This window comes from Orcinus orca, chromosome 8 (genome assembly GCF_937001465.1).
Source record: "Orcinus orca chromosome 8, mOrcOrc1.1, whole genome shotgun sequence".
Taxonomy (NCBI): Eukaryota; Metazoa; Chordata; class Mammalia; order Artiodactyla; family Delphinidae; genus Orcinus; species Orcinus orca.
This window is the reverse complement of record NC_064566.1, coordinates 60,664,959-60,692,528: the sequence shown is the minus strand read 5'-3', so window position 1 is coordinate 60,692,528 and position 27,570 is coordinate 60,664,959. Positions and strand designations below refer to the sequence as shown.

The 27,570-nt window shown below is 39.7% G+C and overlaps 1 protein-coding gene and 1 long non-coding RNA gene across 26 annotated transcripts in view; one reads left to right on the top strand and one right to left on the bottom strand.

Moving 5' to 3' along the window:
- DLG2 (discs large MAGUK scaffold protein 2) overlaps positions 1-27,570 on the top strand; it is a 2,044,900-nt gene that overhangs the window by 1,766,130 nt on the left and 251,200 nt on the right. Inside the window, exon 1 of one of the 25 annotated variants that reach the window (XM_033431849.2) lies at positions 26,002-26,173. The exons of the other annotated variants lie outside the window; for them this stretch is intronic. Coding sequence (XP_033287740.1) covers positions 26,086-26,173 — 88 coding nt within the window. The 5' untranslated portion in view covers positions 26,002-26,085. Of the gene's footprint in view, positions 1-26,001; positions 26,174-27,570 lie in introns of those variants that run through there. 25 annotated transcript variants of the gene reach the window in all.
- LOC125965184 (uncharacterized) overlaps positions 1-27,570 on the bottom strand; it is a 1,042,439-nt gene that overhangs the window by 1,000,955 nt on the left and 13,914 nt on the right. The window lies entirely within an intron of this gene.

Here is a 27,570-nt window from a genome sequence, read left to right as displayed (position 1 = left end):
AATTTTAAAAAGAGTTAATGTTAGAAACTCTACCCCCCTCCATGCAAAGTAAGTCAGCATTGATTTTAATAAATATTTTTTCTACCAGAAGATAATCTACTAGTAGAGAATTAATATAGTTATTTGAATAATTCAGGATAAATTTCCCCTAATTATAAACCCAACATTTTTTTTAACATCTTTATTGGAGTATAATTTCTTTACAATGGTGTGTCAGTTTCTGCTGTATAACAAAGTGAATCAGGTATACATATACATATAGCCCCATATCTCCTCCCTCTTGCGTCTCCCTCCCACCCTCCCTGTCCCACCCCTCTAGGTGGTCACAAAGCACGGAGCTGATCTCCCTGTGCTATGCGGCTGCTTGTATTTTACATTTGGTAGTGTATATATGTCCATGCCACTCTCTCACTTCGTCCCAGCTTACCCTTCCCCTCCCCGTGTCCTCAAGTGCATTCTCTACATCTGCATCTTTATTCCTGTCCTGCCCCTAGGTTCTTCAGAACCACTTTTTTTTTTTTTTTTAGATTCCATATATCTGTGTTAGCATAAGGTATTTGTTTTTCTCTCTGACTTACTTCACTCTGTATGACAGGCTCTAGGTCCACCCATATCACTACAAATAACTCAATTTCATTTCTTTTTATGACTGAGTAATATTCCATTGTATATATGTGCCACATCTTCTTTATCCATTCATCTGTCGATGGACATTTAGGTTGCTTCCATGTCCTGGCTGTTGTAAATAGAGCTGCAATGAATAAACCCAACATTTTTAACTAAGCCACTTCCATGTTTAGGACAAAGACGTCTTCAGTAAGGAGAGGGGAGAAAGGGGAAGAAAGGGGTAGAGGCAGGATTCAGTTGAATTTTCTGTTATTGTCTTCTTTCTCTATTTCACTTTGCACATAGCTCCATAACTTAAAGCTGAGAAACAGGCTCTAGATTTATAAAAAACATTGATGACTGTCCCCTAGATGACTCTTTTATCTTTCTCCACTTACTTCAAACCTTTAAGAACTCCTTTCTCACTCTCACTCTCAGCTGTTGAGCTTGTTTTCTGTTTTCTTGAAAAAAAAAACTTTGTTTAATCAAAAGAGAATTTCCACAAGCTGCCACCACCTTATCTGCCTACTTACCCGCATCTGTGACTTCTCTCCTGGAACTGTGGATGGACTCCCTATGTTTCTGGCCAAGGCTTTTTCCTTTCTCTTAATCAATGAGGCATTGATTCAGTAATTCTGTCTCTCTTTTGCATTATCAAAATTTCCCTCTTCATTGGATCAATCCCTCCAGAGAAAAATCACACTATTTCTCCCATCTTAAAACAACCAAACGAACTTGCTTTACAGCAGGGCTCATTGGAAAAGTTCTCTTTGTGTGTCCCATTTCTCTTCTTCCACTCTTTTGAATCCATTCCATCAGGTTTTCACCCCCACCACTCCCCAAAGCTGCTTTGTCTTCTCAATGTCACAAATGACCTCTACTGCCACTTCTGTGTGTCACCTTCTCTATCAGCAGCATTTGATATAGTTATCCACTCTTTTCTCCTAGAGATACTTGTATCACTTGGCTTATATGACCCACACTTGTATGATTTTTCTTTCTGATTTTCAATTCCCCATCTTGTTTGTGGATTTGCCCTCATTTCCAAGACCTATGATTTGGAGTGCTCCCACGCTTTGTTCTCTCTTTAATATCTATACCTCGTCCCACATTGATCTCATCCTGTCTCATGATTTTAAACTCCATGTCTATGCTAAGTCTCACTGCTGGCTGAAGTCTGGACACTGGAACTCCCCTAAGAGCTCCAGATCCATGTTCAACTTCCCATTTAACTTCTCTACTTGGTTGCTAATAGGATCTCAAATGTAACATGTCCAAAATGAGGCTCTTAATCTTTCATATCCTACTACCAGCAACTCCTACAATCTTTCCCACTGCCATGGAAAAACTTCATTTTTTTTGGTTGCTCAGGTCAAAAAACTTGGTGTCATCCTTGACTTCTCTCCATCTCTCATACTTCACATCTGGTCCATAAGCAAATTCTCTCAGCCACAGGTTAAATCTATATCCAGACCGTGACCACTTCCTAGCGTCCTCTTCTTTTCCTCCTAGTCCCTAGGATGATCATTGCCTGAATTATTGCAATTGACTCCTAAGGGTCTCCTTAACTATGTCCTTCCCCCCTTCAATCTATTTTCAGCACAAATGTAAGTTAGATCATGCCACTGATCTGCTCTAAACCCCTCTTATTCCACTCAGAGTAAAAGCCAAATTCTTACTCTTGACCTCTGAGATGCTGCATGTTAACTCTCTTTGTTTCTAGCTACTGTCCCTCTGATCTCTCTGGTCTTGTCTGACTGGCCTCCTTGCTGTTCCTCTAACACACCAGGCACATGTCCATATCAGATCCTTGCTGGTCCCAGCAAAGAGGGTTAGCTAGGAAGATTCTTTCCCAAAGTATCTGCATGGCCCCCTTTCCTCAACTCTTTATTAAAAAGTTAGCTTCTCGACATACAGATAGCCAAGAAAAGCACAAGAAAAGCTGCTCAACATCACTAATTATTAGAGAAATGCAAATCAAAACTACAGTGAGGTATCACCTCACACCAGTCAGAAGGGGCGTCATCAGAAAATCTATAAACAACTAATGTTGGAGAGGGTGTGGAGAAAAGGGAACCCTCTGGCACTGTTGGTGGGAATGTAAATTGATACAGCCACTATGGAGAACAGTATGGAGGTTCCTTAAAAAACTAAAAATAAAATTACCATATGACCCAGTAATCCCACTACTGGGCATATACCCAGAGAAAACCATAATTCAAAAAGACACATGCATCCCAATGTTCATTGCAGCACTATTTACAATAGCCAGGTCATGGAGGCAACCTAAATGCCCATCGACAGATGAATGGATAAAGAAGATGTGGTACATATGTACAATGGAATATTAGCCATAAAAAGGAACGAAATTGGGTCATTTGTAGAGACATGGATGGAACTAGAGACTGTCATACAGAGTGAAGTAAGTCAGAAAGAGAAAAACAAATATTGTATATTAACGCATATATGTGGAACCTATAAAAATGGTACAGATGAACCGGTTTGCAGGGCAGAAATTGAGACACAGATGTAGAGAATAAACGTATGGACACCAAGGGGGAAAGTGGCGGAGGGGTGGGGTGGGATGAATTGGGAGATTGGGATTGACATGTATCCATTAATATGTATAAAATAGATAACTAATAAGAACCTACTGTATAAAAAAATAAATTAAATTAAATTCAAAAATTCAAAATAAATAAAAAGTTATCATCTCACTGAGAATTTTCCTCCCTCCACAGTATACAGACACTTTATATTCCACTTTTTGTTATTTTCCTTTACATTTATTATCCTTTTTTTTGTTATTATCCTTTACATTTATCACTATCAAACATATATTTTATTTATCTAAATGTTTTTCTGCCTCCTCATTAGAATATAAGTTCATTGGGGGCAGAGAGTTTATCTGTTTTCCTCATTGTTAAATCTCTAGTGCCTAGTAAAGTACCTGGTATATGAGGAAGGGAGTAATCAATTAAGCTTATTAAATGCATAAAGAAATACATGAACTCTTTCCACTTCATACCTGGACTATAAGCTAGAAGTTATATGACGCCAGGATACAATAAGTCCCAAAGTACCTTTTGAATCATGAAAAAATAAAGCATATTTAGTATATTCTCTAGTTTTAATGTTATTTTTTAAGGTCAATGTTGGAAATCTAACTTTTATGGGACCCTCAGTTTTCTCCTGAGGAGACAGCACAGTGTATATATAGATGTCATAAAATTATTTGTTCAAATGAAAATTTTTTGACAACCATATTATGTAAAACAGATGAAAATAGAGATGATTATAGGGTACAGGAGGGAATGGAGCCTCTCTCAATTGCTTCTATGACACCTCAGACCAGATTTTACAAGTAAGGGAGTCTATGATCATTTATTCAGAAAGACCTATTATTCTACAGATAACAATTCTTATTGGTCTGAATAATTGATTAACCAGATGAAGCCATTCTTTAACTGTCCTAGATGTCACTGTTACTAGGAATGTTAAGGAAATACTGCTCATAACTGTTAATAAAATTATAAGTGGTCAGTGGTGCCAGCTGCAGAATACCTACTAGATTTCCAGAGGGACTTCCCATAGGGAACAGTAGGCAAAGTCACATTCTTTATTCCTAAATGAGTTTTAGCCTTAAATCCTAGGGATAGTGAGCTGGGTAATATGAAAATCTTAGAGGTCTGTCTTGAAGCCTTGGCTTAAAAACCAGAGCAAAAACAAGCCTGAGCATTTTTTCTGGTGACCTCTTTTGGACTTTGTCCATGATTTTTCCTTAGCACAAATCAGACTTCTCCCTTCCTGAGAGTGAAAGGGAACATGGGTCTAATTAGTTTGTGACAATCTGATCCCAGAGAATCGTGTTTATTCTGTAACACAGGTGGTTATAAGTAGGGCGGTCTTTGTGATTGATAGCAACATAAATCTTACTAGGAAGCAAAGAAATGCTTCACTTATTTCATCTCATGAGGTCAGGCTTTATGGCCATTCTCTCTCTGGAATAAAACTGCAATATTTACAAGACATGCCTGTATTAGACAATTTAAAAGTGTCTGCCAGTTTCCTCCATATTTGTCCCTACATACACATTGATAAGAAATAATCCTGTTTCACTATGCACAGCTAGATATGAAACAAAATTAAAGTATCAGCATCCTTCCTGGGATTTGAAATTGGGTCTTAGAGGTATTCATCTCTCTCTGTTATGCTCGTGCTTAAACTCAAAGATGACATAAAGCTGAGACAGGGACCAGAGCTGGAGCTGTTGTGTCAGGCCATGTGTGTGGAGAATGTGGGTCCTCAGAGGGAAAGAAGAATGGAACTGACACAGGAGAGAAACAAGAGGAGACCATACAGCAGGAGAGAGAGACAAATGGTGGAGACGATAATTGAAAACTCCATTTCTAGACTCTTTCAAGGTCAGATCCCACATCTTTCCCTTGGGTTCTTAGAGCTGACACCTATATCCTGACAGTAAAATTCCCACTTTAGCTTAAGTAGTTTGAATGAGTATCTGTTTTCAGATACTTAGGAGCAATAAAATTGTTCCTAAAACAGATACTATCATGACTACACCTTCAAGAAGAAAGGCAAAATTTTTACCTTTCTGGCAGCTATGACTTGATCCTATGGCCTTCCAGGCTAATCATCACTGATACCTCTCATCATAGTTGTGCTACTAGAATTTCAATGTGGTAGCCGCACATGTCTGAAAGGATCTCTCTCCTGTGATGGCCAGCCCCACAAAAGCCATATATGGAGCCATGACCAGTGATGAACTGGTCTACAGCTGCTGCAGAGTCAGTCAAAACTTCATGATTGACCAAAATCTATGTAATATCTTTTCCATAAAATGTTAGAGTTAGAAAATATTTTAGGACTTCCCTGGTGGCGCAGCGGTTAAGAATCCACCTGCCAATGCAGGGGACACGGGTTCGAGCCCTGGTCCGGGAAGATCCCACCTGCCGTGCAGCAACTAAGCCCGCGTGCCACAACTACTGAAGCCTGTGCACCTAGAGTCCGTGCTCTGCAGCAAAGAGAAGCCACCGCAATAAGAAGCTCTCACACGGCAACGAAGAGTAACCTCCGCCCGCCGCAACTAGAAAAAGCCCGCGTGCAGCAACAAAGACCCAACCCAGCCAATAAATAAATAAATAAATAAATAAATTTATATATACAAAAAGACAAAAGAAAAAAGAAAATGCTTTAAAGATAAATACATCTGATGTTTTCAAAGCATAAAGATAACATTTTCTTTCATTTCAAATGAAAAACAAAAACCAAAAACTCTGCACAATTGCTAGTTCTTATTTGGGTTGCGGGTGGGGGGGAATGAAGAGGGAACAAAGTTGTAGAAATTATATTTTGGAAGTAAAATGAAGAATTAACATACATTGTCTAACGCCAATATAAATAGTACACCTAAAAGTTACCCTTAAACTATATGCAAAAGGAAGGAGAAATATGCAAGCAGTCATTTTAAGAGATTTAAACATCACCTTCTTGTGATAAACTTTTAAGAAAGAAAATACTTGAACACATTTATTTGTTGAAAATTAAATTAATCTAGGAGAGAGGGAGAGGTTAAAGATAAAGTGAGTGAATAATAGGGAGAGTAAGATCTGGGAAGAGACGGGATTTTGGAATCAAAAGCAGAAGTGGAAGGATTAGGGTAGAACAGGAAAGCTAAATCCAATGCAAGTTTGTAAATTTGGTTTAGAGATAGTGTTACACACCTTTCTTCCCCATCCCCCAAATTTGAACACTTCTTGCTATGTAAAGAATACAACCAATAGACTCTATTTTGACAGCATCTAGCCAGGCTTTTGTTCTACAGTATGCCTCACAAGCACTGAGAATATATGTAGCATTAAATCCTGTAAAAAGAGCCTCAGGATTAGTAGATGAGTTGATCAAGATACATGGGAAGCAGACTCGAATGTTGATATCCAGAGAGTTTGGGAACTGATTAGTATTTTCAGTTGTTTTTGCTGATTGCTAATGACACGTGTGTATATTATAGCATCCTAAGAAGACTAGCTGGCATGGAGCCAGCCTGGATTAAAATTCTCAGCAAGGAAAGTGAGTTATTCTTTCCCTCAACATAAAAGATTCTGGAAATTAATCATTTTACTTCAGAATGAAATCTGATGGCTACAGGGCAGGCCTGGGCAGCTAACTTAACATAGTTCTAGCTGCTGTGTAGGTGGAATAAAAAACTTCCTGAAACCCTTGTTTATAACCAAAGCCTGGTGCCAAACAGTTGTCCCAGACTCCCAGAGGTGCTGAATCATAAACATTCATGAGGCATTTTCTATGTCAGTATTTTCAGCTATCAAATTATAGTGGTAATGGATCCAGAGACGGAAAGGCTGCTTAGGATTTTCAGAATTCTAAAAGCAGATGATCTCTGGGTCAGGATTAAACCATCTGGGTCTAGAACACGCTGTAACATCACTCTGTGTTATGTGAGAATGACTGTGCCTAGGGGAAATGTATACATGTGAGTCGGTCATTGCTTGATACAGAGGGTGGTGAGGTTGACTTCCACATTCAACATCAGAAATGAGTTCACATGTTTGCCAAAAAGTGATCCCTTACAAGTCGAATTCCTTATAAAGCACAGTGCTTGAATTGTATCCCAGCCCTGTACTCATGTGTAGAACCACAGGTCGCCATGCGATTCAGTCAGAGTTCATACGGAAAATAAAAACCATCCTGTGACGTTTAAAAGGGAAGAAATGTAATGCAGGGAATTAAATGTAGTATCACTGAAGAATTGGAAGAGTAGGAATTAGGAGGCTGTAGATGGATTGAAGTCAAGAACATACCACTATACTTGTGACCTAGAGACAAGGGAAAAAGGATTAGGAAGCAGTTGCTGTATTCTCCACCACCACAAAACTGCCTCTTAACACTCAATTCTGGATGACCTTGCTGACAGCAGAAAGACAACAGAAAGGCCTCTTTCTTACTTCAGCCTTCTAAAAAAATACAAGAGAAGAGCATCTAACAGTGGGAACTCAATTTGTATCATGAACCCTAGCTGGAAGGGAGTCTAGAAAATGTTGTATTTAGCTTTCCAGCCTCTGTAGTAACAAAATTCCATAGAAAGAAGTAAGAATAGATGCTGAGGGCCGACTGATCCTACCCACTACCTCATAATAAAAATAGCCAACCTTTACTGAACATCCACTATTTCCTGAATACTCTACCTATTTTCACTCATGTAATCCCCATAGCAACATTATGAGGTACATGCTGTTTTTATCTCCAATTTACAGATAAGGAAACAAGCATTGAGAACATAAGCTAGCTTGTCCAGGGTCATATACCTTGTAAGTGGAAGTTCCAGGATTCAAGCCAGGCAATCTAGCTCCATTAACACCTAACCCTCCATGGAATTGCCATTTATATAATAGCTGACATTTTGCCTTTCATGTAACATCTAACACTTTTCTACTCTTTTATAGACTTAAAAGCACAAAACAATGTAAGTCCCCTACATACGAACGGGTTCCATTCCAAGGTCGTGTTCATAAGTCCAATTTGTTTGCAAGTCCAACAAAGTTAGCCTAGGTACCCAATACAATTGGCTATATAGTACTGTACTGTAATAGGTTTATAATACTTTTCACACAAATAATACATAAAAAGCAAACACAAAAAATAAAGAAAACATTTTTAATCTTACAGTACAGTACCTTGAAAACTACAGTAGTGCAGTACAACAGCTGGCATACAGGGGCTGGCATCGAGTGAACAGGCACAAAGAGTTACTGACTGGAGGAGGGAGAGGAGGTGGGAGATGGTAGAGCTGAAGGATCGTCAGCAACAGGAGACGGAGGGCAAGCTGCAATTTCACTCACGCCTGATGTGGATGGCACAGGTTCTGGTTCGTGCTGGATTCAATTCTGTCTAGCCTCTTGGAAAAACGATCCAGTGATGTCTGGGTAGTGGCTCTTCTTTCCTCGTCATAGATGACACGGTAGCACTGGATTGCATCCTGAACGGCTGCTGCAACCGTCGTGTACTGTTCTACGTTCGGGTCCTGTGCTTCAAAAAACTAACAGTGCCTCCTCAAATAAAGAAAATCCCCTTGCCATTTCCTGCATCGTGAATTTCTTTGGTTCTTCAGTTACTTCTTCCTCTTGTCACTCCACTCTCTCAATTATTTTCACTTTTGTTTCCATCATTATCGCTTGGTGCTTCTTAGCAGTAGCAGCTTACATCACTGCTGCTTTTATGCTTGCTTGCAGACATCCTGGGCTTGAAATAAAGATACCATACTACTCTACTCTATACAGTACTGTACAGTAAAGTACACAAAAGCACAACCACTTGTAGAGGATGCATGCACCTGACAATATACGCCAGACATGTAAACTAGCTTATGTGATCTGACATGCGAACACACGTTCTCATCTTTGAAAGTTCGCAACTTGAAAGTTTGTATGTAGGGAATTTACTGTACAAAAAAATCTTATCTCCCAAGTAGATGGGAAATCTTCATAGGAAACTAAGATATTGTCAGAAAAATTTAGGGTGAGCATGGAGTTAATATAGGAGGGTTTATAGGGACCTAATGAAACCTAAAAACTTTTGCACAGCAAAGGAAACTATAAACAAGATGAAAAGACAACCGTCAGAATGGGAGAAAATATTTGCAAATGAATCAACGGACAAAAGATTAATCTCCAAAATATATAAACAGCTCATGCAGCTCAATATTAAAAAAACAAGCAACCCGGGCTTCCCTGGCGGTGCAGTGGTTGGGAGTCCACCTGCCGATGAAAGGGACATGGGTTCATGCCCCGGTCTGGGAAGATCCCACATGCCGCGGAGCAGCTGGGCCCGTGAGCCATGGCTGCTGAGCCTGCGCGTCCAGAGCCTGTGCTCTGCAATGGGAGAGGCCACAACAGTGAGAGGCCCGCGTACCGCAAAAAAAAAAAAAAAAGCAACCCAATCCAAAAACGAACGGGCAGAAGACCTAAATAGACATTTCTCCAAAGAAGACATACAGATGGCCAAGAGGCACATGAAAAGCTGCTCAACATAACTAATTATTAGAGAAATGCAAATCAAAACTACAATGAGGTATCACCTCACACCTGTTAGAATGGGCATCATCAGAAAATCTACAAACAACAAATGCTATAGAGGGTGTGGAGAAAAGGGAACCCTCTTGCACTGTTGGTGGGAATGTAAATTGATACAGCCACTATGGAGAACAGTATGGAGGTTCCTTAAAAAACTAAAAATAGAATTACCATATGACCCAGCAATCCCACTACTGGGGACATACCCAGAGAAAACCATAATTCAAAAAGACACATGCACCCCAATGTTCATTGCAGCACTATTTACAATGGCCAGGTCATGGAAGCGACAAAAAATGCCCATCGACAGATGAATGGATAAAGAAGATGTGGTACATATATACGATGGAATATTACGCAGCCATAAAAAGGAATGAAATTGGGTCATTTGTAGAGACATGAATGGATCTAGAGACTGTCATACAGAGTGAAGTAAGTCAGAAAGAGAAAAACAAATATCGTATATTATCGCATAGATGTGGAGTCTAGAAAAATAGTACAGATGAACCGGTTTGCAGGGCAAAAATAGAGACACAGATGTAGAGGAGAAACGTATGGACACCAAGGGGGGAAAGCAGGGGGGTGGGGGAGGTGGGGGTGTGGTGGTGAGATGAATGGGGAGATTGGGATTGACATATATTCACTAATTTGTATAAAATAGATAACTAATAAGAACCTACTGTATTAAAAAAAAAAGGAAAGCTTTAGGGTGAGCATGGAGTTAATATAGGAGGATTTAATCAGATTATCTTATGAGCTTGCATCATTCATTTGTAATAACTTGATAGATAACCTCATCTTTACTAGAGAGCTGGACGTACCATGAGGTCATAAATGGGTGTGGGTTGGCCAGGCAGGGAATGTAGAACTATTAACAGTAACAAATTTTTATTATTCAGGGTTACTTCTTATGTACACCTTGTGAATCATAGTTCTTTTACTGGGGCTTCAGACTGTCAGGTTATAATGCAATCAACTGGGTTACAGTTTGGAATAGAGATCTGGGGTTTCTTGATTGAAATTGCATGTAAAAGGGATGGATCTCCCTTGATTATAAAAGAGCAGAACCCTATGATCTTGGCAAGGAAATACTCTTAAGATCAGCTCCTGCATCAAGAGAAAATAACAAATTAAAACAAAACAAAGCAAAAATTTCAAGGGCTCTTTAACTGAGAATCTAACACCACTCCTAGGGTGTATACATTTTCAAAGCTTCCTACCAATTTCTCCACCACTACCAAACACCACTCTAACCTTCTTGGTCTCCTTAACACACGTACACTCACTCTCTTACTTGCTGCATCCCCCTCCCTCACCTCCTTCATTCTCTCTCTCTCTCTCTCTGTCTCTCTCTCTCTCTCTGTCTCTCACACACACACACACACACACACACACATGAAGGTGCATTCACTACTGGGACAATAATTGGGAAGTAAAAATTGATGTGAGTAAAAGGGTAGAAGTTTGGTGGAGAAGCTTGGGGGTGGGGGCATCCCAGGCAGAAGAAAGGGCATGATAAAACGTGCCAGAGTCCTAAAGGAGCATGACATCTTCAAGGCATGGCATAGGACTCCAGGTGACTATAGGATTAAGGACAAGAGAGGCAAGCAAGGGGAAATGAGGAGGAAGAAGGTGGTCAATTTAACGAAGAACACTACCACATAAAGGGGTCTCAACTTAATCACGAAGGCAACTAGAAGCCAGTGAATAGCTTTATGCAGGGGACAAACCTGTCCTGATATGAGTTAGAAAAAATAAAACTGGATGCTCTTTCTATAGTTCAGGAGAGAGAGAGATTGAGACCTGATATAAAATAGGATACTTAAGGTAGAGAAAAGGCAATGGATTGGAGAGAGATTTCTGAAGTAGAACTGAAAGAACTTGGGGACCTATTGAATGCAGCAGTTATGAAAAGAGAAAAGAGTATTAGAGACGTCTAGGTTAGAAGATTGTGGACGGCAGTTCCATCAGCAGAGACAGATAAAACCACATCATCTTTTGATACAATAAAAAGGAGAGACAGTGTGTGTGTGTGAGAGACAGTTTATAGAATTGATATTTAATTTCTTGTTTGCAAATAGGTTATAAAACAAATTAGTTTGAGACATCCATATTGAACCTAATCATCTTGATTATTAAAAATACCCATATCTACTTAAATGTTTTTTCATTATTTGCTTTGTTTTTATTTTATAGCTTTAAACACATCAATATAAAATTAAGAAAAAGACAGTTTTGAATAAAATCACAATCTGCTTTACTCAACTAGATATAAAATTTTAGCATTTTATAAATTGTTTTGGCATTTAAGAGCAAGCGTTCTTCACAAAATGCTATTCATTTAAAGAATAATAGCCAATGGGAAAAATCTGTAAAGCCAGCTTCTTCTCATTTTCTACATATGGGGCTGCATTTTATTTTTGTCGTTTATTTTGTTTTCTGTTTCATGCTTTTGTTTCTTTCTGGTTTTCATTTCTCTGTTTACTTTCTCCTGCCTTCCTGTGGTTACCTGAACATGTTTTAGAATTCCATTTTGATTTATCTATAGTGTTTTGGAGTGTATCACTTTGTATAGCTTTTCATTGTTTGCCCTAGGTATTATACTTGATATATAACCCATATATATACATATATATCATCAAAGTCTACTAGTGTTGACACATTTCTAGTTTGAGAAGTGGAGGAACTTTACCTCCCTTTATAACCCTTCCAATTTACAGTATAGTTGTCTTAGCTTTATTCCACGTACATTGAGAGCTACATTAAGAATTGTTATAATTTTTCTTCAAATGTCAAACTGAAGTTGGGAAACTCAGGAGAAGGAAAGTGTATCATATTTATCCATAATTTGTTCTTATCATGTTCAGGATTACTTCTTTTATCATTACCTCCTATTTGTAGAACTTTGTCATTCTTTTAGGGTAGATCTACGGGACTTTTTTCATCTCCACTCTCTTTCTCTTCTTCTGGCACTCAGATGCCATGAATGTTAGGTCTTTTGTTATAGGCCACATATCTCCAAGGCTCTGTTTTTCGTTTTTTATTTTGTTTTGTTTTTCTGGTCTATTTATCTCTGTTGTTCAGATTGGATAGTTTCTATTGTTTTTTTAAACCACTTTATTGGGTTATGATTGACATACAAAAAGCTGTAGATAGTTAATATATACAACGTGATGTGAATTTCTATTGTATTATCTTCCAGTTTACCTTGAGTCTCTCCATTCTGTGGTTGAGCTCATCTATTGAGTTTTTTAATTTCAGTCACTGTGTTTTTTAGTTCTAAAATTTTCACTTAGTTTTTCTATCTTCTGTTTCTTTGCTGAGACTTCCTATTTTTTCATTTGTTTCAAGCATGTTTATAATTGCTTAATGAAACAATGCAGCTCAATGAAGTTCAGTGGCTACTTTAAATCCTGGCCAGAAACTTCCAACACCTGTATCATCTCAACCTCAGTGTGTGTTAATGATCTTTTCTCATTCATTTCAAGATCTTCCTGGTTCTTGGTAAGAGGAGTGATTTTGTCTTCATGTGACTGAAACTTGGTTATCTGGGAATATTATAAGACTCTGGATCTTATTTAAATCTTGTGTTTCAGTAAGCCTCCTCTGACACTGCTCTGGTAGGTGAAGGGGGACCTTTGAACTTCCAGAAGAGGATGGAATCTAGCTGTACGTGGGCCTCCCAGAGGGTGGGCATGTGGAAGGGCTTCTTGTTACTCCTGGGTGGGAATGGGATCTCAGGACTCTCCAGTAGGCCTCTTCTGTTACCCCCCCCTCCACAGTCAGGGGTAGGGGTACCTCATTACTGCCTGGTGAGGGTGAAAGTCCAGTCGACCCACGTGGTCCCCACGGACACCATGGTTTCCGCTTAAACACCAGTGGGGATGAAAAGCCTGGCTTCCCATTCAGCCTTTGTTGCTGATGGTGGAGATGGGGCTGCAGGTTTTTCTGCAGTGTTTGGCTGGAGTAGAGCTGTTATTGCTGGACTGCTCCTTTCCTGGTCCTCTGATGAGGGAGGTCAAGCTTTTGAGGGGGGCTTTGGTTGGTTTGTTTGTTTGCTTTTGTTGGCACTCCTGGGTTGCTGGCTTTTCCAGCACCCAGTTCTGGAATATACAAGGCAGTAACAGAACCCAGGGAATTCAGCTCTGTGCTGAGTCCCGAGGTCCCTAGCCAGTCTGCTGCTTTCTCTCTACCTTTCAGAGTCTTCTTATATTTTCTTTATATATAATATCCAGAGTTATTAGTTGTAATTAGAAGGAAGAATAAGAAAAAAATGTCTACTCCACCTTCCTGGAGAAACCTCATTTTTGTTTAAAATACAGTTTCCCTAATGACTTATGAGGTTGAGGCTGAACCTTTTTCACATGTTTATCAGCTATTGAATATCCTTGATTGTTTCTATTGAGTTCTCTCTCTTTTTCCTTATTGATTTGTAAGTGTAGGTTATAAATTCTGGATCAGCTCTTTGTTGGTTATATGTTGCTATGGCTTTCCCTTTAACTCTCCTGGTGATATATTTTGAGAAACAGAAATTCCTAATTTTAATATAATCAAATTTACCAATCTTTTTATTTATGGTTAGTGGTTTTATATCTCATTTTATAAGTATCTACATTAACATTATGAACCTATTATATTATCTAACCCTAAACCCGAGTGTTTTTATACTAGGTTTGATGAAAAGTGGAAGTTGGGGAATGGATAAGACAAAGGGTATGAGCTAACTGTAGTAAATTAGGGGAAACTTGACAATGCTTGTTCATTCGCATTCCTCTTGGCATCCGTCTGTCTTCAGAGATAAGGGTGCTCCAGGTACAGGGAAGGCACCTCTCACATGAGGGTCTCTAGACCTGCCTCAAGGAAAGGTCAGAGTCCTTCCTGCCCCTGCCATTTCCTAAACCCCATCATTTGGTATGTGGCATATTTCTGATAACAGCTTATCATACACAGAAAATAAAAGCAAAATTTGGATGCTAATTAAAAAATTAAAATGTATAATTTATTAGGTTTAACACCTCATAAGTACTTTGAACAATATAACCAGTGACTCTCTGTCTAGTACACAAGATTCTTATGCCTACTTTCTAGCTTTTTGCAAAATACTATAAAGATTCTCTAATTCAGATCCTTTTGACTTGGCACACAAAAACCAATGCGGCACACTCTGGCCCTTCTACTTTGTGAAACTCCCTCTCTTTCTTCAAGTTTCCTTCAGTCCTTAAACATAAGAGAGATGCACTGACAGAAGGACTGAGTGAAAGCACCAGCAGCAATCCATATATTGAATATAACACAGCTGGATTTCTGATTTTTAAGAGAAAACGTTAATATGAATAGAAGCGCTGCTACTTCTTCCCTGACAAGTACATTATCTTATGTACTCCCTGAGCTGTGCTCACCTCCAACACTTTGGAACTTACACTTCAAACAGTAGGCAACTTTTAAAGGATTTTGAGCAAGACTTGTATATTAAGAGTCTACCCCGAGCTTCCCTGGTGGCGCAGTGGTTGAGAGTCCGCCTGCTGATGCAGGGGACACGGGTTCGTGCCCCGGTCCGGAAAGATCCCACATGCTGCAGAGCGGCTGGGCCCGTGATCCATGGCCGCTGAGCCTGCGCGTCCGGAGCCTGTGCTCTGCAACGGGAGAGTCCACAACAGTGAGAGGCCCGCGTACTGCAAAAAATAAATAAATAAATAAAAGTCTACCCCAAGAGCAATAAGGAGAATGGATAGAGTAAAGCGAGGAAGTTACTATCATGGTCCAGTTGAGAGACAATGAAGACACATTATAGTGCAGCTAGACACATTCCCAGGAAGTAGGCTTGAGAGGACTTGGTAAATAAGATGGAATGTTCAGGCATTTGGGTGGATGGAGAAGCTCTGAGCAGAGCAGATTTCATAAGGATGAGAAAAGTGATGACAACTTTAGTGATAGCTGATGACTTAGAATTCTGTCCTTCTTTGTACAAAGCATAGCTTCCCAGTCTGACTGTATCTCTTTCTGCTTTGAGACAGAGGGAAATTTCAAAGCTTTTCTGCCTAATGCATTTAAGAAAACACAGCCAACCCTACTGGACTGTCCTACACAGGTACACTTTGTGTGGACAATAATGCCAGTGGCCCACATGTGACTAATGTGTGCCTTTAGGGAGCAACCCCCAAAGATAAGCCTGCCCTCCTTTAAAATGTAACAACTAGGAAAAAGAAGTCTTAGCTTTATACTGCCTATCACATCATTCCCAGGCAGCCTAAATCGCTAAATTATAGCATTAATGTTGGCAGTAAATAGTTTGCTAATGTAGGTTTTGGTAAACATTGTAATGGGAGCTGACTGGGGTTATAGCTCAGTAGTATATAATTTGTGATGGTGTATGTTTAAACCCCCCAGAAAACACAGACTCTCTGGAATCTGAACTTGATATGAACCTCCTTTTCTCACAGAAAAATCAGAAGGAAGAGAATTGGTATTATCACTAACTTCTTCATAAGTTATTCAATGCCATCCACTCACTCCCTTTACTATCAACTCCTGGGGGCCCTTAATATGGAGCCGGGAACAGAGGGAATAGAGCAAATGGGGACAGACATGGAAGTGGAGAAGAAAAAGGAAGGTTTTGTAGGACAGCATCACTGGAAGAATAAGAGAAGATGGGAAAATTGTAAGTCAACAAGAATACCTCAAGAAGTAGTTCAGTTCACTTAGACCTTTTAAGAGATTTACTATGTGTCCAACAGCGTAATACAGAAGATAAATTTAGGACCAGTGTGTAGACATTATGGAAGTAGATGTCAACTCAAAATAAAGAAGAATTTTCTGTCTATGGAATTGTTCAAAAACAGAAAGAACTGTCCTGTATCATAGTGAGGCTCCCATAACTTAAGTATGAAAACAGAACTGGGACTTCCCTGGTGGTCCAGTGGTTAAGACTCCGCGCTTCCATTGCAGGGGGCAGGGGTTCGATCCCTGGTCAGGGATGTTCCACATGACACGTGCTGCAATCAAAAAAAAGAAAAGAAAACAGTTTCAGAGGAGACCGTTGTATTGGCTGCAGGTTGACTATTTGACCTCTAGGTAGGAAACCATTTCAAATAGAAGACGCTGAGCATAGTTTTTGTTTAAAATAGAGCTTCTATCAATAACCGTGGCCTTCGGTGGTTAAGGAGCTGAGGTTAGAGACACTAGCCTCACCATTTCTCCTACTCTCCTCTGCTCAAACCATCAACACAGAAAGTGGAACAAAGACGGAAGAGGTGCAGAATGTTCTAGAGAGGGGAGAAGCTTTCATAGATGAGCCAGCTGGAGTCCTGAAAAGACAACTGTGAAAAGTTAAGGGACAAAAAAGAAGGAAAGACCTCTCCAAGGTCCCTTGACTTATTGCTTAATCAGTTGTGTGGATGTATTTGAGAATGCCCTTATATAGAATATCCAGAGCTTAAAGATCACTGAGTTTGGTCTCTAGATATCTTCTATAAACAGTATTATTAAACAATCTGCTTTGTAAATTAAATGGCTGCCCTCTTTATTCACTTGGCTCCAGAAATAACAACAGCAAACATTTATTGAGAATTCACCAAGTGAATCTGTTTGAAGTGCTTCAAACAGATTAATATACATAATTCTCATAATAACCCTATGACGTCAAGCCAAGGAGTGAACTGTGTCCTCCCGAAATCCATATATTGTAGCCCTAACCCCTAATGTGACAGTGGTTGGAGACGGGGCCTTTGGGAGGTGATTAAGTTTAGATGAGGTCATGAGGATAGAGGCCTCATCATGGGATTAGTGCCTTTATAAAATGAGACACCAGAGAGTTTTCTCTCTCTCTGTACACACACACTGAGGAAAAGGCTGGTGAGCACAGAGTAAGAAGGCGACTGACTGTCTACAAGCCAGGAAGAGAACTCTCAGCAGAAACCAACCATGCCGGCACCCTGATCTCAAACCTCTAGCCTCCAGAACCGTGAGAAAATACATATCTGTTGTTTAAGCACCCAGTTTACGGCATTTTGTATGGCAGCCTGAGCTGACAAATACAGGTCAGTGCTATTACTATTCCCTTTTCGCAGGAGGAAACTGAGGGATGGAGAGGTATCTTGCCCAAGACAGCATGCTAGTGACAGGAAGAACTAAGATCCAAATCCAAGCAGGCTGCACGCAAAGCCTTTGCGCTTTACCGCAGGGATCTACTACCAACCTGTAATACACGTATACTTACTACCTTTAGTTTCCCTAGTGTTTCCCAAGTTATTTCATGAACTAGTTTGTTTTTTGTTTTTTTTGCGGTACGCGGGCCTCTCACTGTTGTGGCCTCTCCCGTTGCGGAGCACAGGCTCCGGACGCGCAGGCTCAGCGGCCATGGGTCACGGGCCCAGCCTCTCAGCGGCATGTGGGATCTTCCCGGACCGGCGCACGAACCCGTGTCCCCTGCATCGGCAGGCGGACTCTCAACCACTGCGCCACCAGGGAAGCCCTCATGAACTAGTTAAATCGTTCTTCACAACACTGTCCTAATTTTGTAGATGAGAAAATTGGCAGATTAAGTGAAATGGCCAAGGAGAAAACTCCAGGGATCAAGAAAACGAAGAGTAGATTAAAGGCAGCTAGTAGTTTTCTGAACTGAGGTTGCATGAATGTCATGAGATCATGTATATCCACCACCTAGAATGATGCCTGATATAAAGAAGGTACTAAATCCATTATTGAATGTCAAATAAATGGATCAAAATGTGATTTGAAACCCCAAAGTCATAGCAGGGCTAAGTAAAAGAAACTCTTTTCCTAATCATGAGTTTATTAATTTATTCATTGTTTTATTAATCATTTATTTAACAATTATGTAGAGGGGTTGACTATGGACCAAGCATACAGTTCTATTTGTTTTCCTTTTACAATCAGTGTTCTCTGAGACAGTGCACTTTGAAATACCTTGCCACTGAATATGTTGGTACTTGAAATGCATCTTAAGTAGGTAATACATCTTTTAGATTCAAGAGAATGGGAGAGAAAAGCATAGATCCAAGAGAGGAGAAAGACTTATACCATTAATAAAAGCATGGTTTAAAATAACAGAATCAATCAATATGAACGTTCATTTCTCAACAAACCCTCTCATCTTTTTTTGTCTGATTATTTTCTTCTGCTCCATCCACTTTTTCTTCATGAGAATTAGTATTTTCGTAGGAAATTGTAGGAGTACAGTGAAAGTAGTTCCATATATAATTCTTCTCATAAAAGTGTTGTATTAACGTTATTCCATCCCCAGACCTAAATCTGGGAAGTAATGAATCATTCCCAGCATCACTGTAGCATCTCTCTTCTAAATCTTGTTCTAAATCCCATTCTGAAGAGGCATTGCTTCCACGGCCTGATCTGTTTACTTATACTTTTATCCAAGCAGGACTGGTTTCGGGGACCCTACAACGTGGTCTACCACTTAACTGCAAAATGAGATTTTGCACTTGTATTTTATTTCACTTAATAAAATGATGCTTGTAGATGGACTATTTTGCTTTTTGAGTTATGTAGATATCATGGACTCGTACCACCCACAGTGTCCCAAATTCCGACATGCACAGATGCTTAGTAAATTGAACACCACCATCTATAGAGAAGTAATTAGTCAGCATCAGGTCTCATTGGAATCACTTTACTGCACTCTGATCTACCCTTAAATTGTTGTCTTTTCTCTACATCATGAGCTAACCAAAGCTGTTTTTCAAATTTGGATACTTCTTTTTTCTACTTCTTCTTTAGAGCAATACTTCAGCTTAACTGCCTGGAGAAGAAATGGGCACTTAAAAGAGCAACCATATTTTCAAAAATAGATGAAGTAAAAACAGAGCAACAAATCATACACACGGTTGATTTCTGTTGCTAGGATGTTTCAGGCTCTCTGTTTTACTTATTAACCAATGCTGTCTGCAGAGAGAAATAGGACCTTTGAGAGAAATGTTGGAAACTATAAGGCCAAATGCCAGTCAAACAAATAAATAGCCAACCTTGCCAAGTAAAGAGGGTCCAAAACCTCTGTCTCTAGAAAAGATTTCGCGTCTGAAAACACCTTTCAGAACAGGTGCATAAAGCTGCCCAAACCTGGTCAGACCATCCAGCTAACTAGCAAGTATGTTGAGTTTTAGGAATAATAATAAAACAACAATATAATAATAATAGCATCATATAGTATTCTGTTCCTCTTTGAGGACACTGAGAGGGAGAAAATCTGTCATCTGGCTCAGGGCACGTGGCCAGGCAGTGGAAGATCTGAGTCTTGAACTAGGGCAGTTTGGCTCAAGTCTTTGATCTTAACAAATGCACTATGCTGCTCCTTCTGTGAAAATCAAGATCTCAGAGTGGCAGAGGCTGGAGTTATTAAAATAACACTGTTTAGCTTGAACCATATGAAAGTGCCAATATCTGACAGTTTTTGACCTAACAAATCTGTAATTTTATATTGTTCAACCTCACAGTAAGTAAAACAAGTGACTAAGCACATACTTTGTAAAACTTTTGCTCTGGATCAGGCTCTGTGTTCTGGGTTGTACCTGGAGTCTGAGTGATTTGAAGGCAGAGGGAGAGAATCTGGAGAGCTGAGTCGTTGTCCAAGTACCTTTGCTAACATTGATTAGTCAATTCATATGCCTAGACCTCAGTCTTTTCATCTGTAAAATGGGTGAATCTCACATTTTTAGACTTCAGGCCACTTAGTCCAAAAACAATGTATGTCTCATTTATCCCCATCACTCTCAATTTCCAGTGGCAAACAAACCTGCTGGCAATGAAGAATGTGACTGTGAAAACAAATCGTGGGTGTGGGGAGGATTATGTTTACATAGGCTTTAGTAATAGGGATATGTTTATCCCTATGTAGAGATGATTTATCTTTGAGTATATATATATATATCTCCTGCAGCCTAATTATTAGAAAATGTTAAGACAAAATATATTTAATGTAAATTATGTATTTGCATTAAATATGTTTTATATATGCAAAGGGTTGACAAAATTATTAATAGCAAATAGAAGAGTTAATGATAAAACTAAATTTATAATTAAAAGCAAGAATAGACAGTGATGACAAACTCAAGAAAAACATGGAAGATGCAGTGGATTTTTAAAAAACAACTTGCCCTCAAATTTCAGAATTTCCACCTCTCTGCCTGTACAGTAGAAGATGTGTAACATAGCCAAGCACCATATGGCAGCTAGCTCCCCTGGAGGAATGCCAAATTAAAGTACTTAATAAATTCTCGTAATGCACTAATTTGAGTACCAAATTAATGATCCTTCACAATTCACTCAGCAGTTACTGGTCAGCAGCTCTTGGTTGAATGTGAAAATGAGTACGTATGAAATTGCAAAAAAGCCTGTGCTTATGTGGCATGATTGTGATACCCTCACCTTCCGTTCCTAATTCTCTCCGGTCGGCCAATGTTAATATTCAACTTTTGTTTTGTTGTAAGCCCCAGCTTACAACAAGAAATACATTTACTCTAAAACTCAAGGACGCACGTACACAAAGTTGCCTCTTATACTGGTGCAGTTCAAGCCCTACACAAAGGTACTAGGACAAACAGGGGAAAAGGGGCTAATACCTAGGCCAAATTCTGTGTACCTTGTAGGATGCCCTAGTGTGTATGTATGACAAATATGCATAGATATATTAATATATATACATAACTGCACACAGGCACCCACAATTAGAAAACTGAAATTTAGATTTTCTAACACTCTTACTATGTGCAATACCCTCTGACACTTTCTACTCTTTTTATAAAGAAAATATGGATCATGATATACTAAGTTGATTTCACAACTCTCTTATGGGTTGTGATTTGTAATTTGAAAACCACTGCCCTTAAAGAATGCTGTCCAGATATGAGTTCACCATGACCTCCACAGAGAGCGTAGGAGCTTCTTCTTTTCTGTCTTAGAGACCCAGAAGTGAGATCTTCCCTCTTTAAAAACTAACAAACAAAAGCACATTTGGAATTTCCTTGGATGATTGGGTTTGAAGTTGTGGACTGTAAGAAGAGATGGTTCGTACTGGGATAGCCTGGAGGAAAGAAGTGATGGCAGTGGACGAGGAGGAAGGAGCTGAGAGAGTAAGTGGCAGTCCTCCAATGCCTGATTAGCTACCAGGGTAACCAGATGTTGGAGGGACTAGACATTTATCTATGACCCTTAGGGACAGATAGTCATTCAATCAGCCTGAGTATTTATTGAATAGCAGCTACTTGCCAGCTTCTGTGCTAAAGACTGCAAAGTAGAAAAATAATAGCAACTGCAGTCAGGTAATCTTCATGCAAAGAAACTCTGCTTTTCTAATAACGTGACAGTTAAGCATGCCTGATGGCTAAAACAGATCTGTAGAGATACGGTCCACAGTATCGAGAGATGACGAATTTTGTTAAGTTCTGTTGAGTGGCTTTTGTGACTCATATAGCCCTTTGTTTACCAAGGTTGTCATTTGATATCCATTTCTAAATACTTCTAAGCATTCACTTCTGTGTAGAAAGTGGTTCAGTTATGGAGAAGCAGCTGCCATCAGAAGGTGAGCGGCAAGCTTACCAACCCAGCCAAAACTTGTCCCAAGGCTGACCTTCCCCCATTCTGCTCCCCAGATGAAACATGAAACTATACAGGAGCTTCCATATGAAATTTTTTTTTTTCATATGAACTTTTAAAAAGCCTTTTTAGAATTCTAGCTTTAGAAAAATTTTTCCCAAGAAAAATCATTAAGCTTTCCTTTTATTTTAGATTATTCAATTTGTAGGAAAGCACACATGATAATGAATACATAAATCTCAGTTTTTCACTAAGTCTGAGTAATGCAGTCTTGGTTTTACTACATTTGGGCTCTCACCAATCTCTTTCAAACTCCAAAATAAATCCATTAGAAGTTGTGATCCCCATCAATTCACTATATTGAAAATTCAATGTTAAAGCTTGTTGGAGGTGATCTGTGGGTTTATTATTAATATGTTGAAGCTACAGAGAAACATATTTTGGCTCAATATAAAATGAATTTTCTAAGTGTAAGAGCTACCTTGGTAGGTAAGAAGTTCCCCAGTGTATGAGATGTTCAAGAATAGTTGAAGGTCACCTGGTTTAGTTGGAGTGAGGGGAGAGATGTGACACAAAATTATCTTTGAACTCTTTACCAATCTTGAGATAGAATGTTTCAATTAAACAATGACTTCACCAAGCCTTAACTGGGTTCTTTTCCAGAAAAGAGCTTTCTGTACCTGCCTTCTGAAATCACATCCCAAAATACAAAATGACTTTCTCCTTAAATGACGTGTTTTAAAAGAATTGTTTAGATCTAAATTAATCAGTAAGTGCCATTTGGTCTCTTCTGACAACATTGCCGCAGCCCAGCAAAATCGAATGATTAGCAATAAGTTACTAATCATAGAAATAATTACTGCTAATAATATCAAATAATGTACTAATAACATCAATAATTGTTCTTAAATAGTTAACATCCACTGACTGTTGTGTGGGAAGCACTGCACTAAGTGCTTTAATGACACTAATTTAGTGATAACCTATCAGGTGGTACAACTCTTATTCTCATTTAGGGGATAAGAAAACTTCATATGTTAGGAAGATTACATAACTCAGAGGGTCACTCGGTTGAGGCAGAACCAGAATGTGAAGCCAGTGAGTATGCTAACTCCAGAGAATAAACTCATAACCACTAGTCGACATATAATGACTATTATTTAGGTGTTTCTGACCCTTGCTAATATGTTTAGTCCTCTAAATTTCTTGGGAATATCATATACATTGTTAAATATCCAATCTTAAAATCTGAAATATTGTATCACAAATTTTCTACAATGCGGCAATGTTAAGGAATTTACAATATATCTACTAATTTTTTTTTTTTCTTTTTTCTTGGCCACCCCACATGCCTTGTGGGATCTTAGTTCCCTGACCAGAGATCGAACCCACATCCCCTGCATTGGAAGCACAGAGACCTAACCACTGGATCACCAGGGAATTCACTCAGTAAGATTTTAAAGAATCATTAAGGAATTTCCCTGGCAGTCCAGTGGTTAAGACTCCAAGTTTCCACTGCAGGGGGCGCAGGTTCAATCCCTGGTGTTGGGAACTAAGATTCCACATGCTCTGCAGCACGCCCCCCCCCACCAAAAAAAAGAACCATTAAAATGTTCTGGACAAGGAGCTGTTAAAACACAGGAAAATGTGTACAGTATACAGCATATGAAATAGTAAAGTGCAAATTTTTTTGTGCAGTGTGATCTCAACTTTGTTAAAAAAAAATTCATAGAAGGAACTAAACAAAGCGCTCTCAATGATTGACCTGGGTGTTAATATCTATTTTGTCCTAATATTTTTTCTTTAAATAAAACTCATGTTTTTTTCATCATGAATTTGTATTGTTTCTGCAATTAAAAAAAAAGTTTTTTTTTTTTATAGTTTATTTATTTTTGGCTGAGTTTGGGTCTTCGTTATTGCGTGTGAGCTTTCTCTAGTTGCGGTAGCAGGGGCTGCTCTTCGTTGCAGTGCATGGGCTTCTCACTACAGTGGCTTCTCTTGTTGCGGAGCATGAGCTCTAGGCACACGGGCTCCAGTAGTTGTGGCATGTGGGCTCAGTAGTTGTGGCTCGCAGGCTAGTCCAGGCTTAGTAGTTGTGGCACATGGGCTTTGTTGCTCCACAGCAAGTGGGATCCTCCCAGACCAGGGATCGAACCCGTGTCCCCTTCATTGGCAGGCGGATTCTTAACCACTGCGCCACCAGGGAAGCCCTGTTTTGTTTTACTTTTGGTTTTAAAAAGCAATTTAATTCTCAGATACAAGTTGCATGGTTTCTGATCTGACATTATGGTATATAAAGTATCATGCTCTCTCTTCTTAAATGAAGACATATTTAAATGGTCATATGTTCATTTAGCAGTAAGTGAATAGGTATAGAAATGGACAACTCAGCTTCACTGTAAAACACCCAATTATTAAGGTACATAAATATTTTTTTAAATTAATTAATTAATTTATTTTTGGCTGTGTTGAATCTTCGTTACTGTGTGAGGGCTTTCTCCAGTTGCAGCAAGCGGGGGCCACTCTTCATCGTGGTGCGCGGGCCTCTCACTGTCGCGGCCTCTCTTGCTGCGGAGCACAGGCTCAAGACGCACAGGCTCAGTAGTTGTGGCTCACGGGCCTAGTTGCTCCGTGGCATGTGGGATCTTCCCAGACCAGGGCTCGAACCCGTGTCCCCTGCATTGGCAGGCAGATCCTCAACCACTGCGCCACCAGGGAAGCCCAAGGTGCGTAAAATTTGCTGATTCTACTTTGCCGAAGCTGCACTGAATTGACTATTGCTGAGTTCCTTATCAGTAGCACTGAAAAGGATGATCCTGTGTTTTTCAGCTCAAGACTGGTCAGGCTGGTTTGGAGGACTTAATGCAAAGTTATGTACTGTGTAGTCAATTTTGGCAAGTCCTTCTAAGTGTAAATTGTCCCCAGGCCCCAGGGTGTCATGCCCAGCTTCAGGGGCTAAGGAAATGTAATTCCTGTATGAGTAAGCATAATTAACCTGGGGAGGATTGGGGTGTTTCTTTTTCAGGAAGGCTTGGGCTGTCCCACACAGACGTTGTTATCGTTTGACGTATGATTTTGGAAAACTCTACCTTCCTTGGAGTTTTCATTAATTGTCACTTAAGTGCCTCCCGAAATTTATGCCTAGTAAGTCACATTTCCTTTTCTGGCTTTGGATTTGAATGGAAGTTACCCAGCATTAGACTTTGTATTTAGAGACATTTTCAGAATAACTGTTAATACTACCCTTTATAGCAATGAGTGAATAAGACTAGGGCAAAACATCAGGAGGATTCAAGCCTTCTGCCTTTGCCTGCTAAACAGCTGATGCACAAGAAAGATATGCTTGTACACCCCTCTCCTGGGTGGAACTGTTTCTAACCTAGCATTGTCTAGAATAATTTATTAAGAGATCTTCACAGTACAGTAACCTGGAAGCTACCTAACTAGAAGTTACGATTATCCTTACATTGTAGAAGGAAAGAACCAAAACCAGGGCAACAGTGTTCTACTGACCTTAACTTACGTCTGGGCAAAGTAACTATGTGGTACTACTTTGCCACCACTGATATACACACTCTGAAGTTCCTGTTTAGTTCAGTTTTAAAGTGGAGGAACCAGACGTGTTCCCCGAAACTAAATCTGTTTCGTGGAGGAGGAGTCTGTGATCCAGGCTTAAGCCAAGGGTGTTGCCATTATGACATAGGCCATTACCGAAAGTAAGGTAGGGATGGTTCCTTGCCCCAGAGCTGTCAGATGCGTCCAGGGATCTGTGCTGAGTTTTTCATGATTCAGTAAAACCAGGCCATCGGAAATGCTACACTGGGTATTACCAGTTGTACCTTCAGCAAAGCAACGATCCAAAACATTTCAGGATCATGTGAGAAATACTGGAATACGAGGTATGTAGAAGGTGCTGTGGGAATAGCAGGGTGGTCATTAACCCAGTCTGAGAAGGTCAGGAGGATTCCCAGTGGCAGCAGTGTCTGAACGTGTGTTAGAAGAATGAACAGAGTCAATGGACAAAAAGGAAGAAAGAGCTATCTGTGCAAAGCCACCAGTTCTCCAGGAAGAAGACAGTGAGAAGAGAGGCTATCAATCAGGAGAGCAAGTTTGTGGAAGGAGTAATGTGCTTCACTGAGAACGTAGGCTTTATGCTGTAGTTGATGAGGTGTCAGCAAAAGATTTTAATGGAGGAGAGAAAACATCAGTTGACCATTTTAGAAAGAGATTTCTGACTGCTGCTGTGGCTAATGCATTGAGAGAAGGTAAGATTAGAGGGAGGGAACCAATTCTGAGAGAGCCTCATTCATGGCAATGACAGTGGTAACAAAGAGGGACTACATACAGACTAGAGAGACGGTTTGGAGGTAGAATTGATGGGATTGATTAATACCTCACTAGATGTGGAATCAAGGTTTCAGGCTGAAGTTTCTAACTTAGATCACTAGGAGGGTTGTGATGGCATGAAGTAAAGGCTATATGCCTTCTGAAATCCATGATTTTGTCTGAAATCTTCTCAAAACTATAGTATGAGTTCTACTGTATAATAGTTCTGTTGCATCTGACATTTGTACCAAATTTTTAACTTTCCAGAGCACTTCCTCTTGTTTGATCTCATTAAATATGCATTTTGACAGATGAGAAAACTAAGTGTAAGTGATTTGACTGAAAGCATCCAGTTGGATTTGGCTGAGGTGGGACTAGAATCAAGTCTCCAGACCCCGTAGCCTTAAGCTTTATATCAAATCCCAAATCTGTTAGTCTTACATTCTGTGCCCCTCACCCTTTTTTCTATTTTGCACAGAAGATACTAGAATTGGAAAGACTTTTGAATAGAAGAGGAAGCTGGAAGCTTTGGAAAAGCCACAAAGAAACCTTGGGAGCTTTTGGGGAGGATGAGGCAGCCAGCAGATGGGCAAAGGGAAGCAAATGACAATGAGCATTCCAGGCCTTCCTGATGTCAGAGCTTGGCATCACTCACAGTACAAAGGCGTCCTGTTGTACTAGTTTCCCTATAAACCTCATTCCTGCAAACCATATGAGCCCTGGGAGGTGGGGAATGGAAGGTGGGTGGGACCAGCTGGTCATGGCTGTGAATGACATTTACAGTGGTCTCTACTCAGGGTGGTCCCTGGGTCCCTGAAGTCTGTTCAGAGGGTCCAGTGCGGCTTACTAATAGCATTACACTCAAAATTTGTCCCCAGGCAGTCTCAACCAGGGAATAAGTAGATTTGTTGATCACGTTGGGTGAGATTTTCTATGCAGAGGCTCTAAAATAAACCCGTTCAGTTTGAAA